The sequence below is a fragment of the Zosterops lateralis genome (genome assembly GCF_965231275.1).
Source record: "Zosterops lateralis genome assembly, chromosome: 1".
Classification (NCBI taxonomy): Eukaryota; Metazoa; Chordata; class Aves; order Passeriformes; family Zosteropidae; genus Zosterops; species Zosterops lateralis.
In genome coordinates this window covers 26,119,308-26,139,016 of record NC_139762.1, presented here as the reverse complement: position 1 = coordinate 26,139,016, position 19,709 = coordinate 26,119,308, and the positions used below count along the sequence as shown (strand labels likewise).

Genomic DNA, 19,709 nt, shown 5'->3' with positions numbered 1-19,709 from the left:
TCCTCTGTCTCAGCACAGTGCTGTGACATGGACGTACTGAGCAGCCTCACTACTAACATCCATCTGGACACGGCTCTCAGTGAGACCAGTCTACACTGTTTCTCTGCTCACGCCACAAGAGATTGTCATAAAGGAGGCTCTTCATTTGTCCCCTGTCCTGACCCGTCTCTTAAGACAATCTGAGGAGGCATTATCTCTCCTATTCCTTTTCTTTCAGCACATATGGCAGCACGCTGCTGCTCTGCGTGTGCATGTGTGTGCAGGTAAGCATGCTAGTGATGGAGGGAGAATAAAAATTAACCCAGAAGCTGACATGCATTAATTAGTGCTTGCCCATGTAAAATTGATAGCAGGGTCTGATCCACACAGGTCCACTACTTGGCAGTCCCAATGCCAAAGGTATCTATTAACAGAGCAACTGGATGAGTTTTCTGTGAGTCAAGGCAGTCACATTTGCCCAGTGCCTCACCAGTGACTGGTAATGAACATGCTGAGCACTGCTGGCAAGGAATGATCAACCACACTGCAACAGAACAGGCCTGATACATTTTATTAGCAATACTGGTGTCATACTTGGGAACCACAACCCCTTGTCAGACTGTTAGTGTTAACTTGCATGACAAGTATCAGTGACCAACTGTATCTGAAATATAGTTAACATGCCTAGAAATAATAGGCATCTAAAAAAAAAAAAAAAAAGGAAAGGGAACTCATTCCATCCACTCAAGCCAGTCTTTATAGATCTTGCATCTTAAGCACAACTGATGCACTGTAATTGTTACGTGGACTTTAATGTAACCTCTACAGCAGCACACAGACAATGCAGTTCTCTCATTATGCACATGCTTTAGGATCGTTTATTTTAATGCTTTCAAATAAATATGTTCCATGCAGCACACCGCAATAAACAAGGAGCAGCAACTTTCGTATAGTACATCCATTCATAATGTAAGTCACCATGTGATACACCACATCTAAAGTCTTTGGCCCAGTCCCATACAGTGAAGCACACCACATCTGCACATAATCATATCTGGCTTCATATGGATTTAATAGGACTATGCCAGAAGGGCAATGTGAGCACAAGTTTAACCAGGGTTTCCTAGCTATTAAATACAGCTACTAAGTAGTTAAAAGGCAACAACTAAACCCATAAAGGGTTGATTTGTCTTTTCTTTCTTACTTTTCAGACAGAAATATAAAGTATGAAAATGCTCTGGATATTTTCAGCCTTGTGTAAAGCAGTGTGATCAATATGGAATGGTTTGAGCAATACTGGCATGTACACTGGCATCAAAAGCCACAGCGAGACTGACTCTGACACTGAACACTGGCGCACTCAGCGGGGGAAGCTGCTGTTCTGGCGGGCGCTGCTCCTCCTCTCCCTCTATGCCGCGAGCTCCACCGCCCCCTCCTCCTCGCTGTCGGCTCGGTTGGCGCGGATCTCCACCAAGGTCCGGGCGAAGCGCGTCCACTCGTCGTTGTGTGGAACAGCCAGCTGCAGGACAAACCAGCAGAGAATTCATTATTAGGACACTGGCTGTGCAGGACTGGTTCTCGCTCTGGCGCAAAACTGAGGCACCTCCTTTGAGGAGAGCTCCTGCTGTAACCGGCATGGCTGTGCACAGTGAAGCACCAACCAAGGCGTGCGCCTCCCCAAACCGCTGGGGGCTGGTACCTGGGAAGTGTGGCCACATTCACAAGGCACATCTGGCAGTTTCCTATACAAGTACCAGCCAGAAGGAGCCTTTAGTCAGTGGCAGAGCAAAAGGCTTTATCTGCTTCATTTTGTTGTGTTGCTGCAGAATCTACCCCTTGGTTAAAATATTTCAGATTTTCCAAACTAGAGCAAGGCCTTGATCTCTACATGTACACACACGTACCCTTCACTTAACACACATGAGCTGGCCATTGGCAGTCAGCAAGGCTGTGCCCAAGTGTAATTGTTTGCAGGACCCAGGTCAGTGTGCAGAAGGTAACAGAGCTTTTAAAACACTGTGTTGAAACTATTTTCCTGAAGTTTATTAAAGCTCTAAGTAGTAAAATAAATGTATTGTGTTATTTTAGTTACCCTCCTCTATGTTAAGGAATTCACAGTTACAGGAAATGCATTATAATGGAAATGTTATACCAACTGGATACTGCATTACTAGTCTGATTTTTTAATATCATCAAGCAAGATCCATTTCCATTTAATACCATTGATGTTTCTAATGAAGAGCTCTTGAACATTAGGCTTCAAGAGAGACATGTAATCTAAATAGCTGAACTTCCAGACAAAATGCTTTAGTGCTATGGCAAAATAATACTGCAGTCATTTCCAGCTGGGTCCAATACTGCAATTTCTGGAAGATAATGCAAGCTGGGATTGAGATAATTAAAAAAAACCCCAAAAAACAAACAAACAAAACAAAACCCAACAAAACACCAAAACAAAACAAGCACTTTTCTCGACTTTGTTTTCATTAACCCAAGTTCCAGAAAACAGCAACAAGCATCCACATGTTCCATGCAAGTTTTTACTGCCCTCCTGAAGTGCTGTGATCACATCCTGCATATAATATGAAAGAGTAACTGTTTCAAGACATTACACAGTACTTGGTACTGAAGAAGGATAGTAGTAGTGTTTCTACTGTAGTTTAGTGTAATTTCTTACTGTAGTCTCTAGTGTAATTTCAGTTTTAGAAACTATAATAAACTGCTGTCCACCTTAGGAAATGGATGCCTTTGGACTGAAGGATGGGTATAACCATAGCTAATCCAGTCTGTACTACGCAGTATTCAACCTGAACTCAGATCTTTTAATACAGCACAAGAGGTGCCAAGCAGATGGTCAGTTAACTATGTCCATGTGGCACTAGTAGATCATAGATGCCCAGGACACATATGATACATTGTACTGGAAAATAGTCAAATTATTCTCTTCTCCTTACATCTTGACTGGATACACAGAACTGGAGACTAAGAAAAGCATCTGTTACATCACCCAGCCAGCAAAAGGGCTTGTGTATATGTCCAAGATTAAATGCTTGTGAAAGCTCCACATACACTGCTGCAAGTGTTAATCATAGGGACAGGAATTTGCAATACAAGATCTAAACATTTCCATATCTCACTGGTGATTATCAGTTTTTTTTCAAATTTTTTTAATCTAGCTTTGCCTCTATATCTAGTATTTTGGGGGAAACACTGTGTTTTTTAAAGCTTCCCATGTATTATATGTGCATTATATGTACAACAGTGACTGAGTTACATTATGAAGAGCTAGTGTGCAAGTTTGGGTTTTTGCCTGTTGAAATGCCAAATATAGTATAGTTAGCATCAGCTGAGGCTACAGGCTGAGAAATGCAACCTGTGAAAAAGCCATCTCAGCCCAGTTAATATAGGCATCACTGCAGTCTCTGGGTTTTCCCTTCTTTGTCTTCCACTTCTGGCATTTTTCTCCTTCTCCCAGGAATAGGGACCAGAGTTACAAGAGTAAATCATTTCAGACAGCTGTCTCTCATGCTGACATGCACAGATGTGGATCTGGGATGAACCACTGTTCTTTTAAAATCCCTCAGCAGAAAGAACTGTAGCACCAGAAGGGAGGTCAGTGCACCAGCACACAAGTACCTGCAGCAAACGTTTTGCCACAGCCACACACCTAGACTGGCTTCTGTATAGTAGTAAGGGGCAGTGCAGAGATCCTTCTATCAGAGATGGAACCAAAACTAGCTGTGCAACTATATCCCTGTTATTATTGCATCTCCTAAAATATTTCATTTCTTCTGATGTGTACAGTACTACCATTTGTCAAACTCTTGAATGAAATGAGTCTCACTGATTTTAAGTCGGAAAATCTTTAAATTTAATTTAAAGTCTTGGAGCAATATCCTAGGCAAAGGACTTTCTGAGTTTAATAAAGCATCATTTCTCCTTGTCTTGTAAAGTCTTTAACAGCATTACATTGCATTAAATGGCTGAAAATAAAATATGTCATTCTAAAGAAAAAAATTAAATATATTTATGACATTGAGATAATTTAATTGCCTTTACTCCACAGCATTCCCACAGACAAATAAAATCAAAGTCCAGGCTATTAAAATAACTTGGTATCTAAAACTTGAAGTGTCTCCCCAGGAATGTATGCATTACATGCCCTACTTTTAGCTGACAGTGTCAGCAAGGTCTGGGCCATTTCCAGTGACTCAGTCCACAAAGCAATTAATTACCAAAAATACCGTTAGCACAGAGGAAAAAATATTCAGTGCCCACATGCAATCTTAATTCTCTACAACTTCATCTTATTTTACCTTATTTAATCTCATGCACTGCATCATGCTTTCAACAAGGGGCCAATCCTGCTAATAGACTGTTAGTAGAATAAAGTTCTCCAATATAAATTCCTCAGGGATGCAGAGGGAAACCTTGGCAATAATAAAGTCAAAGGAAAAATTGTGTTTTATTCTCCAAACTCCTTCTTTCTGCAAAGGCCCCAATACTAAACCACAATAGTTATACATGAAAAGACCACAAATAAAAACAAAAGTATCCACAAACTCCACTTCAAATTCTTCTCTGGATTAATGCTCCCTTTCCAGTCATTTTCCATTCAAGTTCCTTCATCGGGGTGCATTGACACCCACAAGTGCTGCAGACCTGGGTCTATCTGTGGACTCTCCCTCTCAGCTTTTCTGCACATGTTTTTTCTGCAAATACCGGAGCAGAGGTGGAAGAAATGAGGAGATACTCCATGGAGGAAGGGCAGAGGTTTAGAGCTATCTGGGTGTTCCTCACTCATGTGGCAATTTTTCTGTCCACTTCCAGTTACTACAAAGGAGCATGTGTAAACTTTCCTGTCAACATGATGTTGGTGCAGGGTAGAAATGTTCACCAAAGCATAATAATTTAATATAATAACTTATTTGGGTCAGAAGGTTATTTGAATGAACTGATGCTAAGGTATGGAGCAGAACAAGAACATAAAAGCTATTAAGTGTTTTCCTCTGATCCCTTTACAATGAAAGGCGAATGCTACCCACATCTAATTAATTGACTGAATTAGTCACACTGCTTTAACATCATGGTAAATTTAGGTTGCATCAGACAGTAATTCTAATGAGGAAAACCAGTATTATCTACGAAAAATGGCCGCCAGGATCTTCCTGACAAGCACCTGTCTTTGCCTTGCTGATGTGTCACCATTCCACATGATTTATGCAGTACACAACCAACCTGTATCTCAGTGCTACCACAGAGCCCTTGAACCTTCTGAAGCTTCTGTTTCTTGGGAGATCACTCTAGCCACGGACTTCACTTATCTGTCACCTTTCCTGCCCCAAAATGTGCCCCGCTCCCCGCTAGGACTGACCAAGGAGATGGTTTATGTGCATCTGGGAGGCATGAGACAGTGCTCTGCCCCGGAGGCTCGCCAGGCAGCATAGACTGCACCTGGCAGGCAAACTTCACCAAAAACAGCCTCCTCCACCTTCTCATGGAGCCAGAGACTTCCTCTGTGTGCAGACCTTCCAATCCATACACCAGAGATTTCACAAACATAAGCTGTATTTCTGTGTCTTCCTAGAAACTGTGCAATTAGCAACTTCACTGAGCACTGTGACAAAATTCAGGAAAAGGAGATGCCCTGACAAGACAACTCTTGGTGTTGTCCTCTGAGTCAATCAGTGCTGGGCCCCCTCAGCAAGAAGGAAAGGAACAAAAAATACAGTGTCTGAAGATACAAATCAGCATAAATTTCATTTTCAGATAAATTAACACCTACATTTGCTCTTTAAAGTTGGGGAAAAGAAAAGGAAACTGGAAAAAGGAGAGAAGAGAATGAGAGAAAGATTTTGAGACAAAACCCCCAAGTTTTTCAATGTACCTTTTAAAGGAATCTATCCAGATGGTTGAAACAAGATACTACAACATATTTCAAGACATTGGTATATTTCTCTCTTATCCATCTTTTTTATGGCTGAGAGTGTTTCAGCTGAATTTGTCCAAATCCCTGTATAGCTTCAGTTTCCCTAAAAAAACACTTTCCAGCCAATGAATTATTCATTGAGGATATTTCACTTTATTTATGGCTCCTTGCCTTCCCTGAAGCCTCTAAATCTTTGGGGTGGGAGTGGACAATCTCTTCCTGCCTTCATCCCTCCAAGCTCTTGTCCATCACAGCTCTCCTTTGAGGGCAGTAGACTCTCCTGAGAAGGAATCAAAATGCAATTTCAGCAGCAGCAGCCACCTCTGCTTCAGAGGAACCAGTGTCCTATAAGCTCAAAAGGAACACAGTTGTCTACATTGAACCTGTTCTATTTCCTTTTAACAACTGTACTTCATGGGCTTATTTACCTATCACTGAGACAATAGCTCATAACCTGCAGCACTGATCACTGATTAAACCATTATGTGATCCCAGTCACCAGTTTAGTAGTCACTGTTTTTTTGGCTTCCCCTAGAGTTCAGAAGCCTCAAAGGAAAAACAGCCATGGGAAGAACCTCCTCAGCACCATCCCTGACTGAGAGTTGTTGTGAAGGGGTGAAGTTTGCCCACCAGCACAGCCTGTCACACTTCTGACCCACATGTCCTGAGGACACAGGTGTAAATGGAGAATCTGACAATGAGCAGCTACACCAGGGCTCAGAAGATCTGCCAGAGCCTGTGGTTGCAGCCGGCCCACGCCGCCCTAGTGCCACACACTGTTTCCAATTACGAGTTTGCAGACGAGCCGGCATGGTGGTCCAAGATACACTCCAAGGGTGATAGTGGTTCCCAGTTCAAAAATCTGTGACCCATTCAAACATTTTGTAGAAGCACAATGCTCTCTTATCTTTGTGTTAAGAAAAAGCTTATTCTGATCTGAATTGATGGCTTTCTTATAGCTAATCACCATGCTCCAAAAAGTCACACATGTTCTGATTAACATACATATTTTGTTAATTGCATTTGGGTTTGTTGCTGTTTGGAGGCAAAGGGTGATCTTATTTTAGACAATTCTGTTTATTTGTCTCTGCTTCCACAGAGCTGTATATGCCATAAAATCTCATATCTAGCAGAGAAAATAAAAACTATATAGGAATTAATGTTCTAAAATATCTGTTGCTATTGCAATTTTTTAGAAGGGCAAGTTAAACACCCTTGTGAGATAGCTAGTTAAAACTTAGAAAATACTCAGATTAATCTGAGTTTGTGGACAACAGCAAGTCTGGTGAACTAGTGACTAAAATCTCAGACTTCACACTAAGTTATTTGTGTATGTGGCTTATCACCATTTTAATATTCCTTCAATTTAACAGCATCATCAAATAAACATAGCTTCAGGCAAATGTAGTTTTAGCTGTATTTTCTCTGAGCAAAATTTTTGTTAACCTATATTGTCCATATCTCCAAGTGCTGAAAAGAATCTGCTGCAAATACTTTAAGCAATGGATTAACATCTGAATGCAGTTATGACATTGTAGGTAAAAATGTGTTTCATGATGATAAACTGTAATTACTTGAACTTGATGCTTTTTAAAAAATAGAACAATCACTTGGTCTCATTTTCTGGGTAAAAGACAGAGCTTGCAGAATGAAGATTACAATGCAAACAACAAACTACTATAGTTCCACTTTCAGAACTGATCCTATCTTCTGGACTTCAACAGATGTTTTGTCATTATTGTTGAGGTGAAAACAGATATGAAAATGTAAATATTAAATATCTTGATAATACATATAGAGCAGGCAGGAACACACCTATTCTGGCCCTAGTCTTGCCCCCCAGAATCAATTACAGACTGCCTTTGATATTTTTCTCAACCTATATGGATATTTTATTTCCTGAAAAAGCCTATATTTTTTCAGGCAACACCCTATGCCACACACATGGATGGAAACAAAGTGGGAGGTAATATGCAACGAAATGGCCACCAAAGTAACCAAGAGCACCCTTTCCACATAACTAAAGTACCACTGTATTTAACTCTTGGGAGAGCCGAGCATCACTGTTAACAATGGATGAAATCACTGGCAGAAACTCAAACCCCACATACTGCATGCAGATGATTTTAATAAGATACAGTGTTTAGACCACAAAGGATACACTCCAGAGTAGCTCTATATATATTTGTTTACTTAATTGAAGGGGTGGAATACCATAGGCAACCTAAATACTGCATTTATTCTATGCACAGCAGTCAGTCTAGTGTCACAGACACAATATACACCACCCTTCTATGAAGTTAATTACTTAGCCCTCATCTAGATTAATGTCTGTTGTGATTTATTTCTTTGCAATTCACCAGCAGGGTCTGATTTAACTCGTGCTGCCTTAGTAAAAAAAAGACAAAATATTAGCTGATATCAAAACCCCCCAACTTAACAAGAACTGATTAAATTTTAAGCAAACTCTGACTTTTTTTTCTAAGGAGAACAGTAACTTCTGAATTGTTAGATGATGCCAAATTATGTTTTAAATACCAAGCCAACAATAGTGATATTTTAATAACTTATATGTAATGTGCAAAGATATGCTGTACAAAGGGACTACAAAAGAACTGAACATTTGAATGCCCATTAATTCTTTTCTAAACTTAGTACTCTTTGTCTGCATCAGTCATCTTGATGCCAGTCTAACAGGAGAACAAAATACAACATAGCCTGTAAATTATACATACGTGACACATAAATGCATGTTAACAGAACATTAAGAGTGCAGACTGTAACACTTCAAAGATAGGAAATGTCAGAGTTAAGACTAACTCCCTCAATTTGAGCATGTTATTAATTTTGTGTTACGGTACTGTCTTTAATCTTAAAAAAAAAAAAAAAAAAAAAAAAAAAAAGGTAAGAAACAACAAAACCTGTGCTAGAAGCAAACACCAATTATGGAAAACTTCAGCCTGAAGGATTACAACTTGATAGGGCATATAGAAAACAAGGAAGTGGGAAGTATCTTTAATTGTAGACAATGCAAAAGTTCCACCTCTAAAATCAGAGTTGGCTTAGGCTGTCCTGAGTTAACCAGAAGGAATGATGTTCAAGCTATCAATGGGATTATGCCTCCCTCAACTAACATATCAAAATGCTGTACTTGATATAGACTACAGAGGAGATTCAGTCATCATCAGTTATCCTGAAACAAAAGAGATTTAATACAGTTAATCAGCAGAAAGAGCAGAAGGACCATCTGCCATGCTTAAGGAAAGCTCACAATTTTGCTTCAACAGAGGTGGTGCCCCAAGCAACTAAGTTCTTGCAGTTCCTGCTGTTCCACTTCTATAATGCCATCAATTTACAGGTGGATTGATAAAAACAGTGAGGCATGCTGCCTACCATCACCTCCCATGGGGATCACAGCCCTGCTTCAATTGTCATTTCTCAAAGTCACTGAAAAGTCCTGGAATTTTTTACATGCATTTCAGGACATTTAACATCTGGAGCTAAGGGATCAGGATTCCTCCTCTACCAAATTACTTTACCAGTTGTCATCATTGCACAAGAAAGCCAAAAAATACCAAAGAACTAAACTATAAGGTGAGGAGCCCTTGACCTGTTCTTTCCAAGACCTACTATAATTTTTTTTACTGACAACTACATTGACTGGAAGAATGGGCCCATCATTCTCACTTGAAATACCAGAGCTTCAGCTTGTGGGGTAGCTGCACTGGCAAAGGTGCCTCCCTGGAAGTTCAGCTGTGTGCAGGACTGTTGCCTTAGGGAAGAAATAAATCATACTCAGCTCAGCTTGCTTCCCATCCAGACCAAACTGGCCATGTCCATGCCATGATTCATGCCAGGAAACCTGACAGAACCAGAACTGTAAAGGACTTCTGCTGCAGCTTTCTGTGGACTCCCACCACAGCAGCTTATAAACTACTCAAAGATTTTAGTCAGCAGGAGAGTTGCTGCCTTCTCTGAGATTTTGTACACATCCCATGATCTGAAAGAGCTCATCTACCATGAAATAGCAGTGGGGGTTTTTTTGTTGAGTTTTTGTTTTTTTTTTTACATTTCCGACATCGATTCTTCCATCACTTTAGGCACTGCAGTATAAATTTCACATTTAAATTAAACACAAGATATAGAATTCTAGCTGCAAAATAGGATGTATTAAGACTCAGAGTTATCCTCAGTTGATACTTTAGCTGTTACTTTCCAAGTCACGAATTAAGTATTTTTTTATGTTCAAAATACAGACCATTCTGCAATCCATAAAGATTGAAAACATAGTTAAGGATTCTCAAAATTAAAACTGTTACTGGATGTGACAAGTTGAAACCACAAAAGCCCCTTGAAAAAAATTAATTATACAAAGCAGCTCTTGTCTCAGAAGTGTTTTAACACCACAATGATAAGTCACGTATTTCTATGACTTTTGCAAATTGCTGCCCACAAACTGAGCTTAAACTAAATTTCATACTTGGCAATTTTCCTCTTCCATACTCTATGTTACTTGAAGCTATGGACATTTTTCAGTAACATTTCTTTTTACATCAGAAAAGGGGTAAAAAATTTCAGAGAAAATGTCATCCAAGAGACTAACTAGATATTTAAAATACTTACTCTGTGACACCACTAACATGCACTGACTACAGCTGGGCTCCCCCAGAGTGTTTCACAATACAGGGTTAGGGCGGATGCAGAGCAGCTAAAGCTGAGACCACTGTCTGAGCTACAGTTACCATAGAAAGCCTGGACCCAGGTTCTCTTTTCCACTAAGCCTCTTCACAAGTTTTCAGGAGAAACAGTAACTGAAGAACTAGAAGGGAAGCCCCAGTAGTGTTCATATGGACAAATGGGTATGTCCAATCTGGGCCTCCCTTTGCTCTTTTTCTCTTGCCCTTTACAGTGCTTCCCAGCTCAGCAGGAAAATACCAGCAGGAAGACTGTCACACACAGTTGTCTCTCCCTTCTCCCCCTCTGCGGGCTGCACTGTGCAGAAAGGGAATGATCTCTTACAGATTCTCTTCTGCTGCTCTCATCACTTCGCTATCTGAGTGCCTTCCAATAGTGCATTAAGCTACATGATTAACTCCTGTCACATGTGGCTTGTTCTCTCTGATCCTCTCTGCAGGGGGAGGATCTGGGCCTTTGCAAAGGAAAAGGAAACATAAGTCAGCTTTGAAAGTAGTGTGCAAATGAGTAAAAAGGGCTAGGGCCAGAGTTCTGTTGGTTGTTTGACTTGGGTTTCTCAAGGTTTTTATTTCATATGATGAGAAGTTGAAAAATTCTTCCAAAAGATATTTGTATCATACTGGAAACTCGTGTCTTTTTATCCCATGAAATTCTCTGGGGAGCTAGTAAGCTATCTCTGGAGAACTGCTGAAGTATTAATCACAAGCAAATGGAAGCTAAGAATAAGAATCAACTGAATTTTTAAGATGACCATTTAAACCCCCCACCCTTTCTGTCTGTCTGCATACTAATATGCATTTAATTTCACTGTCTAATCAACAAATGAGAAAAAAGGTACTTTTATGAAAAATCTGACACCTCCTCCTTTAATTTTAACAAGTAACATTCAGGTAGTAAAATGGAAGTAGAATTTTGTGTCCATTTATCCAGAGAGAACCTTGTTGCCAGAAAGAAGTAAATATCTGGGCATGGGCAGGAGAATGATCCTGTACACCAGGTGTGCCCCACTTCTGCATCACACACAAGCACAACATAAAATCCAGGGGACAGGCTCCACTTTGAGAGCATGTCTGTCCCACTGTCTCTACCCGCTCTGGAACTTCAGCCTTCTGATAGTTAAAAATATTCTTTTAATTTTTGACTCCAGTGAATACACGGCCAGCTTGCAGCCACATGCGTTGGTGGTAGCACGTCCTCAGCTCCTCTCAGAAGGTCACCTCTTCTGGCCCCAAGCACTCTGCAAGAACATGAAACATCTATATTGCCACCAAGCTCAGGCTTCCCTGGTTTAATATACCAAGTTCTTCTGTCCCTTTCTACAGGTTACTCTCCTTTCCCTGTAATCCAGATCCACATCCCTCTCTGACATTTCAAGAGTTCTTTTTTAAAATAAAATACTTTTTTAAACATAAGAGTAAGGGATTTTGCACTCACAGTGCAAGTAAAATATGACCTGGAAGAGATAAATGGGAAAAAACCCCGAAAAATAAATAATAGGAGGATGAGAGGCTGCTTCTTTTACAACCAAAGGTGCAAAGGGCATTTGCAAAGTTTTGATCTTTTAGACAACATCAGTTTTATGAAGCTGCTTTGTAAGTCTGAAACCTATGATGAGGGAGACTGAGAAGGGCAGAGAGCCAATGATGCCACATGATACTCAAGAGGTGGCAGAGAAAGGGAAGCACAAGGGCCCAGGTGGCACTGGAGAGAAAGAGCTCCAATCCTCAGCAACCAGCCTTAGGTAACTCAGATTAATTAGATCACGGTTCAGTTTTCCCTCTTGAAAAGTACTTCCCTTATTAAGATTGTTATTAGGAACATAAACCTCCATTCCAGCTTCTTTAAGTACCCAAACAGACTGAAATAACAAGGTAATTCATATCCCTTTCCATTTCTTATCAGACTAATACAACCTAACTGACATGCAAACAGCCATCAATCGGTGTGTATAGGGAAATTTATACTCAGATATACAAATTTATGCATTGCTATGTATGGATGTAGCTAAGCCTCATTTTAAATTGTAGAAGTATATAAAACTTGGTTTTGACTTATCAACATAACATTGTTTTTCTACAGAGGAATAAACCACTGCTTACATAAAGACCTCAAAGCCTTCACAGCAACCTAAAGTAATGAATATTGTAATGAGAAACATAAGTATTTAGGGTGATAATGACTGGACTTTGCTCTACTTAGATCAGCTCACCCCCTATGGAGGCTACCAAAGCTTAAAGATTTTATCACCCTAGTAATCAGCAATGGGTAATGGCCTTCATAAAACACAGTAATTAAATTGACTGATTTCAAACTAGTGCATTTTTTTCATTAGGGAGTTCTTATTTAACCTACTTCAAAAATCCCTTTGTGAATACAGACTGTATCAGTCAAAACTGAAATGATGAGGGACGAGGAGTTTGTACTGCTCAATATTTCAGACATTATTCAAGTAAAAAGCTGAAGTTCCTGGGGGTTTTTTTGGGTGGGTTTTTTTTTTTTTTTGGTCATCTCTAAATGTTTCCAGTTTAAAAATCTTTCAACTTATAAAACTGGGGAAAAAGAGGAAGCAAATCAAAACCTTAGTTCTTTACATTTTCCATCAACTCTTAAGAGAATCTGCTTTGTTAAAACATGTTTTTAAAATTCTCTGAGGCCAGGGTTCCAATCTCTCCAGCAGAAATATCAATGGTGAAATTTAATTATCCTTTATGCCTGGATTGTGTATGTTGTTGTAACTACTGTGTCTTAATCTTTGAATGCTTTTGAATAAAACTTGGTTGTAAGCACAACCCCTCATTATTGCTCAAATTTGTTGTCATGATACGTGCGTGAGCCATTTATCTCTGTTCCAAGAATACCTGTAACTGAACATAGATTTTAAAATAAAATTTTTTATGGTAAGCCTCAACTCTGCTTTTGTGGCAAAAACATTTCCCAACTCAATATATGCTCTACAGAAGCTTTATGATGGCAAAAGCAAACCTACTGGAAAATTTACCTGGATAACTACATGACACAAAACCTAGCTTCATATTTCTCTCTCTGGGCTACAGCAGTTTCTAACTGCATGAAAGAGATGCTGGATATGTGTTTTTCGTACAAAATCTATAGTGAAACACAGAGGTCACAAGACAGGAGTACAAAAGTACAAAGGTACCACTGCAGCCAGAAAAACAAGTGACTCAACAGTCATGCTGAAATGTGACAGCTGGTCACAAATATACTTTTGTTTCTATCTAGAACCCTAAGAATCTCAGAGCAGTTGTTAAAGGCTGCTGAAATCAAAGAAAATTACTTTACAGGCACCAGTGCGGAATCCTTACTGTACCACTTCCTCCACATACTTCAGGGCAGTTACCAGCTCCTCCCTTGCTGGTCATGTACTTGAAAATGAGATATGGGATTAACACCTATCATGGAGCAAATGGGGAAGTACACAAACAACCTAACACAGCAGCCCTAAAAAGGCTTAAGGCAGTATTAACTCTGAAACCTAACAAAGTCACATAAACATCCATATGATTCTGATTTCACTGCAAGGAAACAAGGACAGAGGCAATAATCGTACAAAGAATACCAGGTAACTCCTTTGTTGGCAGAGCCAGTCTTCCTGGATGGTCTTGAGAAAGACATTTTCTTATGTCTCTCCAGTCCACCTGTCATACTAGTTGCCTTTTAAAACTATGAATTGGACTAACTGTCTGAAAGACTGCCAAACAGATGCAATAGTTTCTCTTGTAACCACTTTAACAGAATAATGCACTGCATTATGCTTTTTATGATCACACTTTCAAATTCTGTGAACCTATGCAAACTTATTTTATATTTTATTAGAATCAAATAAAAAGTCATTGACTCACAGTTTCTATCTGTGTACCCACAGTGAAAGCAGAATATGACCTGGAAGAGTTAAATGGGAAAAAGAAAGAAATAATAGAAGGTGGATAAGAAGCTTCTTCTTTTACAACCAAAGGTTGTAAAGAGCATTTGCAATAAGCCAGGTAAGCAACAAACATGGTTGTTAGAGAATATTTATGACAGCAGGCACTGTGTAACATCACTGAAGCGTGCACAATGGGAGCAAGCTTTCTAGAAAATATATCTGCAAAACAGACATGCAGTTAGGTCTAACTATCAATCATCTGAACATGTGAATAAATCTATAGGCATTGGTCCACATTCTGTTAAAATCAGCTTCTACCATACAGAAAAATTGCTGCCCAATAAATAACCTCTAAGGCCACAGAAGCTAAAATATATTATACAAGCTATCACAATGATAATATCACAACTACTACGCCAGCAAAAGTTTGAATATTTAGATCTTACAGAGACTAAAGTGTATTTACAATGATTGGTTATATGTACTAGTTAAATTATATAGGTTTAAGAAGATCCCATCACACTGAAACAATCAGATTTTTGAGTGTTTGGGTTTATTATTTCATTTTATAATTCACATTCTTTAAAACAGTGCTTACTGATCCACAAGAGCACATCTGTATGGACTGTTTAAGTCTCCTCTCCGCTGGAACTGTGTGTGTGTAACTCCCATTAATGCTAATGGGCATAAAGCATACACATAGAGGAGAAAATAGACCCCTCACTGTGAAAATAAATGTGTTCAGTTATTTTCAGATGCGATGCCAAAATCAAACAACTAAAAGTACATAGTCAAAGGAGATAACACTATATAGCCTAACTGAAAGTGTCACCATTATTTTTAACTCCGTGGTCATGGACCCTGCCATGTTCTTCATGTGTCTGACATTTCTTGTCATAAAGACCATGACTGGATAACATATCAACATGGGCCAAATCCTAAATTCTTACACAAGCAAAAACAGCTCCAATCTCACACTCCTTACCTTCACAAAGGATACAAGGTTAGGCCTTATGTCTTAAGTTTTTTCACTTGGGTCACATGTTTTCTTTCTATACCATATGGGTTAATAGCAGCAGTAAACTTTACTGCTCTCTAGGATAGTTCCTTAAAACTGATGAATGTATCAAAGTAAAAATTCCTTCCATTTAATTTTTTTCCTTAATGGTTGATAGCCTGATGTTTTCTGCTCTGATCAAAATGCACTGAGTCAATGCTGTCTAAGAAACAGGTAAGAAACACTGTTTATTAGTAAGGTAAAATTCAAAGATACAATGCTGTATTAAAATAGAAATATATAGTATTTTTTTTCTTCTGATGGAACCAGTGCTGTATGAGATTACAGCTGATCTAATGTGACGTTTGGAACAGTCACAAAAAAACAAAGGTTTTTAAAAGGGTGCAGTATAAGTGGGGTATGAATAGTTTTGGTGAGTGTATTTAGGGTCTTGGTAAAGTGGCCTGCTGACCTTCTAATGTAAATAATCACACTCATCTTCCCAAATCAGGGAGATGCACCTTCAAACAAGTGGATGCCACTGAGTTATCAGCCAGGCAGAGATAAGTTTTTCCAGTGATGAGGCCTTTTCAGAAGCTGATGTTGTGGGAGATGAGGAGAGGGCTGAAAGTTGCTGAAAGGTCAGTTTTCACAGCTTAGTGTCGGGATTTGCAACAGTGCTGGATCAAATACAAAAGTTAGCTGCTGCTGGGTGCTGTACAGTCCAGCCTCCAGCCCCTCGACCCCAGCCACAGAGTCACTCATCTACTCCCACATGAGTCAGTTCACGAAGAAAAACAGCCCAAAGAAAACAAAACAAACAAACAAATAAAATAATATACTTCTCTACTGATCTGTCTCTCTCTGCACAATGTGAGTGGTGACAAGCATTGCTACCTGCACAAAAACTCGGCAGTGAGGGATGTGGCTAAGGATGGCTGGCAGGAGAAGAACTTTTCTTTTTAAACTGTCAGACCACCCCCATCAGATCCCAGAATCAAACCCCTACAAAAAGGACTGTCAAAGGAGGACCCTAGCTGAGCCAAAAACTGGCCAGTATCTGGACAGCGAAGTAAAGCAAAATCATTAAAGGCTGCCATATTTCTGTACCAGACACTTCCAAAAGTGCATGTGCGCTGTGAATCCCCCGCGCATTGTGCTTGAGGACAGCTAAGGATGGAATCCCTCATCAAAGAGCTCTTTACAGGCTGGCCCACAAGCTTAGTGACCCAAGAGGCAGCTACTCACTGTAAATGTCCTTGGTTCCAGGCTCTTGATCTGCAAAGTATCTCTGCATCTCACTTGAGGCTTTATAGTGAGAACAGCTGGGCTAGAGAATATATGAGCACTCTTCTCTTTTAAACCAGAAAAAGGCACTAACAACACAGCAGCACCAGCAGTGCTACAGCCCAGATGACCTCTCCTAAATTTCATGCAGGAATTACTGCAGAGATTGATACTGCCTGACTGACCCAGGAGACAAATTAATGAGCTCCTTCATTCATTACAGAAGAAGAGGATTGGCAATGGTCTGTCAGTAGCCATGTGGATAGACATTCATCCAGTGGTTTACTTAAGCACATATGGAGCTGAGCTGGAGACGCTGAGGCTCTGCATAGGCAGAGCACACAACATCCCTGAAGCAGAACCCTTTATGTAGCACTGAACTGGACTCACACAAATCAATACTGTTGAATGACTGTTTTCTTTTTCAAGTAATAGAAGCCTGTCTTTCTTTTTTATTTGAGTGTATCACTATGACTCATTTTGCAAGATGACGTCTTATTACACAGAGGAAAGGTCAAAAACTTCGATATTGCTACTTCTGCATAGAACACTATTTTCTTCTGGGTGAGCTTGCAGGAGTAAACAGTGCTATGAATGATTTGGTGTATGATATGCAAAAAGAGACATTTCTACAGCCTGTCTAGACTCTCAGACAAGATCAGACTGTGCTGTCATCAAAGACATTTCCACAGCCTGTCATATCACTTGAAAGACAGAACAGTCATGCAAAAATGAAAAATAAATAAAAACAGCTGACCTGCCAGTGTGACAGTGGAAATCTGAGCACAGTAACCTTAAACAATTTAGAGATTATGCTAACAACATGGCAAGAAGTTTCAGCAAACATTTGTGAGGAAGGGCAACTCCTGCACTAGTGAATGAAATCCAAAAATATGAGTCATGCACAAGCAATTTTGCTATGGGCCATAAAATCACTTTATGAGAGTTACAGATAATTCTGTATGCATTCTATAATGTTTCCCTACTGTGTAGAGATGGGTATCTCAGTATCCTATCACAGATAATGATGGAAAACAAATTCTCTACATAAAAGCTGATTGCTCAGAGATTCACCCTTAACTGTTCCAAGGGATTGTAATGCTGATGGAACACTTTATACTGCATTCATCAACAAAGAGTTAGATTCATCACTGCCAAACACACTGCAGTTTAGGTGCTTCTTGTAAGATACAGCAGGGTGAATTGAGAGCATCTTTAGACACAGAATATGCATCCTGCTGTAGTCTACCATGCATGCACCTTCCAAACGACACCTCTCATTTCCTCCTGTTAGTACTTTTGCACATATTCAGACATGTGAAGCAGTATCAAAAGAACAAATGCATTCTGTGCATGTCATGCTGACAAAACTTATAGCAATAAGCCAGTCATAAAATAAGAGATACCGAAGTATAAAAGGTGAACCCTTTAGGATCAACTTTAGAACAGCACTACCTCTTTTTGCACCTCAGCTTTTTCTTTGTGTTCTTTTGACTTTTTCCAACTGTACCCACAGGATCACTATAAAAAAACAGCTTAAAAAAACCCCACTGGAATCTTTCAAAATAGACTTCTCTCATGAGACTTTAACAAGTTAACTCTTTTGCAAGGTAGCTTTATGACTAAGACACCGTTGGCAACCCAAATTCAATGAGGACCCCACTGAAAGAATAAGACAGATTTCTTTCTTAAACTTGGATGTGCCAGTCTCTAGGAGTTGAGCTTAAAACAAAACACAAAACCCCAACAAAACAAACAAACCACAAAAAAAGGAGATACCTCTCCAACATCATAGACCCATATGCGGCCTTCTGAATCACCAACTGCGACCTCCTTCCCAGCCTGGGCCCAGCGGACACGGTTGAGGGCAGATGCTCCTTCTATGGTGACACTGGCTGTGGGAACCTGTTGAAACAATAGGAACAGAAGGACAATAAAATCACACTGCCTACAAGCCCAGGGGTCAGTTTTGAATGTCCCAGATAAGTCAAAGTCCCTTGGCATTGATGGAAGAAGCAAACAACTCTCATTGAGAAAAAAAGCAAAAGAGTTCATTGTTTCTTTGATTGCATGTGATAAAAAGAGAGAAGAGTAAGAGATTGCTTGGAATGAACAGTAAAGGGCAGTAAGTGAAACTATTTTTGCCCCCTTAGCCCTGGAAATATGCAAAACCAAATCTTTTACCCCAAAAGTCACTAACATGACCAAGAACCAACTGAGGGCAGGATTTGGCTTCAGTCCTGCCCTGGTTTCTGACTCAGGCCCAGATAACCTAATAGTCAGCAGATACATCTCTGTACTCATGCTGACACATCCTTTGAATCCATACTCACCTCTGTGGCTAGATGCAGAGGTTGAAACTTAGGTATTCCATCAGAAAACTCCTGAGCTAATCACTTTAGAGTGAGGACATGGCAGAAGTGAGAGCAGCTGAGCTGACATTTTGGGACTCCTACAATATATTCCCACAATTCTCTTTTACATCCCCAGGACATTACTTCTGCTTTAAATACACCTGGATGCTGTCTAATTCCTAAACCCCCTCCCTGCCCCAAGTCAACCAACTTAACAGGTGATCCACAAGAATACATAAAGATTCTGGTTAATGCGTGGGATGAATAAAGCAATGAACATGATCTTAAGAGAAGTATTTGTCATCTACGCTGGAATGAGGGCATCAAAAGATGCTGCAGGAGGAAGGAACTGTGTGGGTGTTTGTTCCAGATAGGTGGATCACTCAATTGATTTAGGTCACCTCATGTGACAAATGACAGTAACCTGCAAGCCTACTAATGCTCCACCCAGCTGCCTTTAATAGGGGAGAACCTGCCTGAGCAAGGAGCATGTAGCTTGGCATAACAGTCTTCCAAACAAGACTTTTCAGTTTCAGTGCCTTTTAGGTCAAGGGAAATGGGATAGGATAGCTGCAAAAACAGCTC

The 19,709-nt window shown here is 39.9% G+C and overlaps 1 protein-coding gene across 7 annotated transcripts in view; it reads right to left on the bottom strand.

Moving 5' to 3' along the window:
• Positions 1 to 405: 405 nt before the first annotated feature.
• The window catches only part of DYNC1I1 (dynein cytoplasmic 1 intermediate chain 1), a 211,567-nt gene continuing 192,263 nt past the window's right edge, over positions 406 to 19,709 (bottom strand). For all 7 annotated transcript variants that reach the window (XM_083878320.1, XM_083878319.1, XM_083878323.1 and 4 more), the window contains 2 exons: positions 18,550 to 18,675; positions 406 to 1,498 (listed from right to left, as the gene is read on the bottom strand). In XM_083878320.1, the coding sequence (XP_083734446.1) occupies positions 1,388 to 1,498; positions 18,550 to 18,675 (237 nt within the window). In that variant the 3' untranslated portion in view covers positions 406 to 1,387. The remainder of the gene's footprint in view (positions 1,499 to 18,549; positions 18,676 to 19,709) is intronic.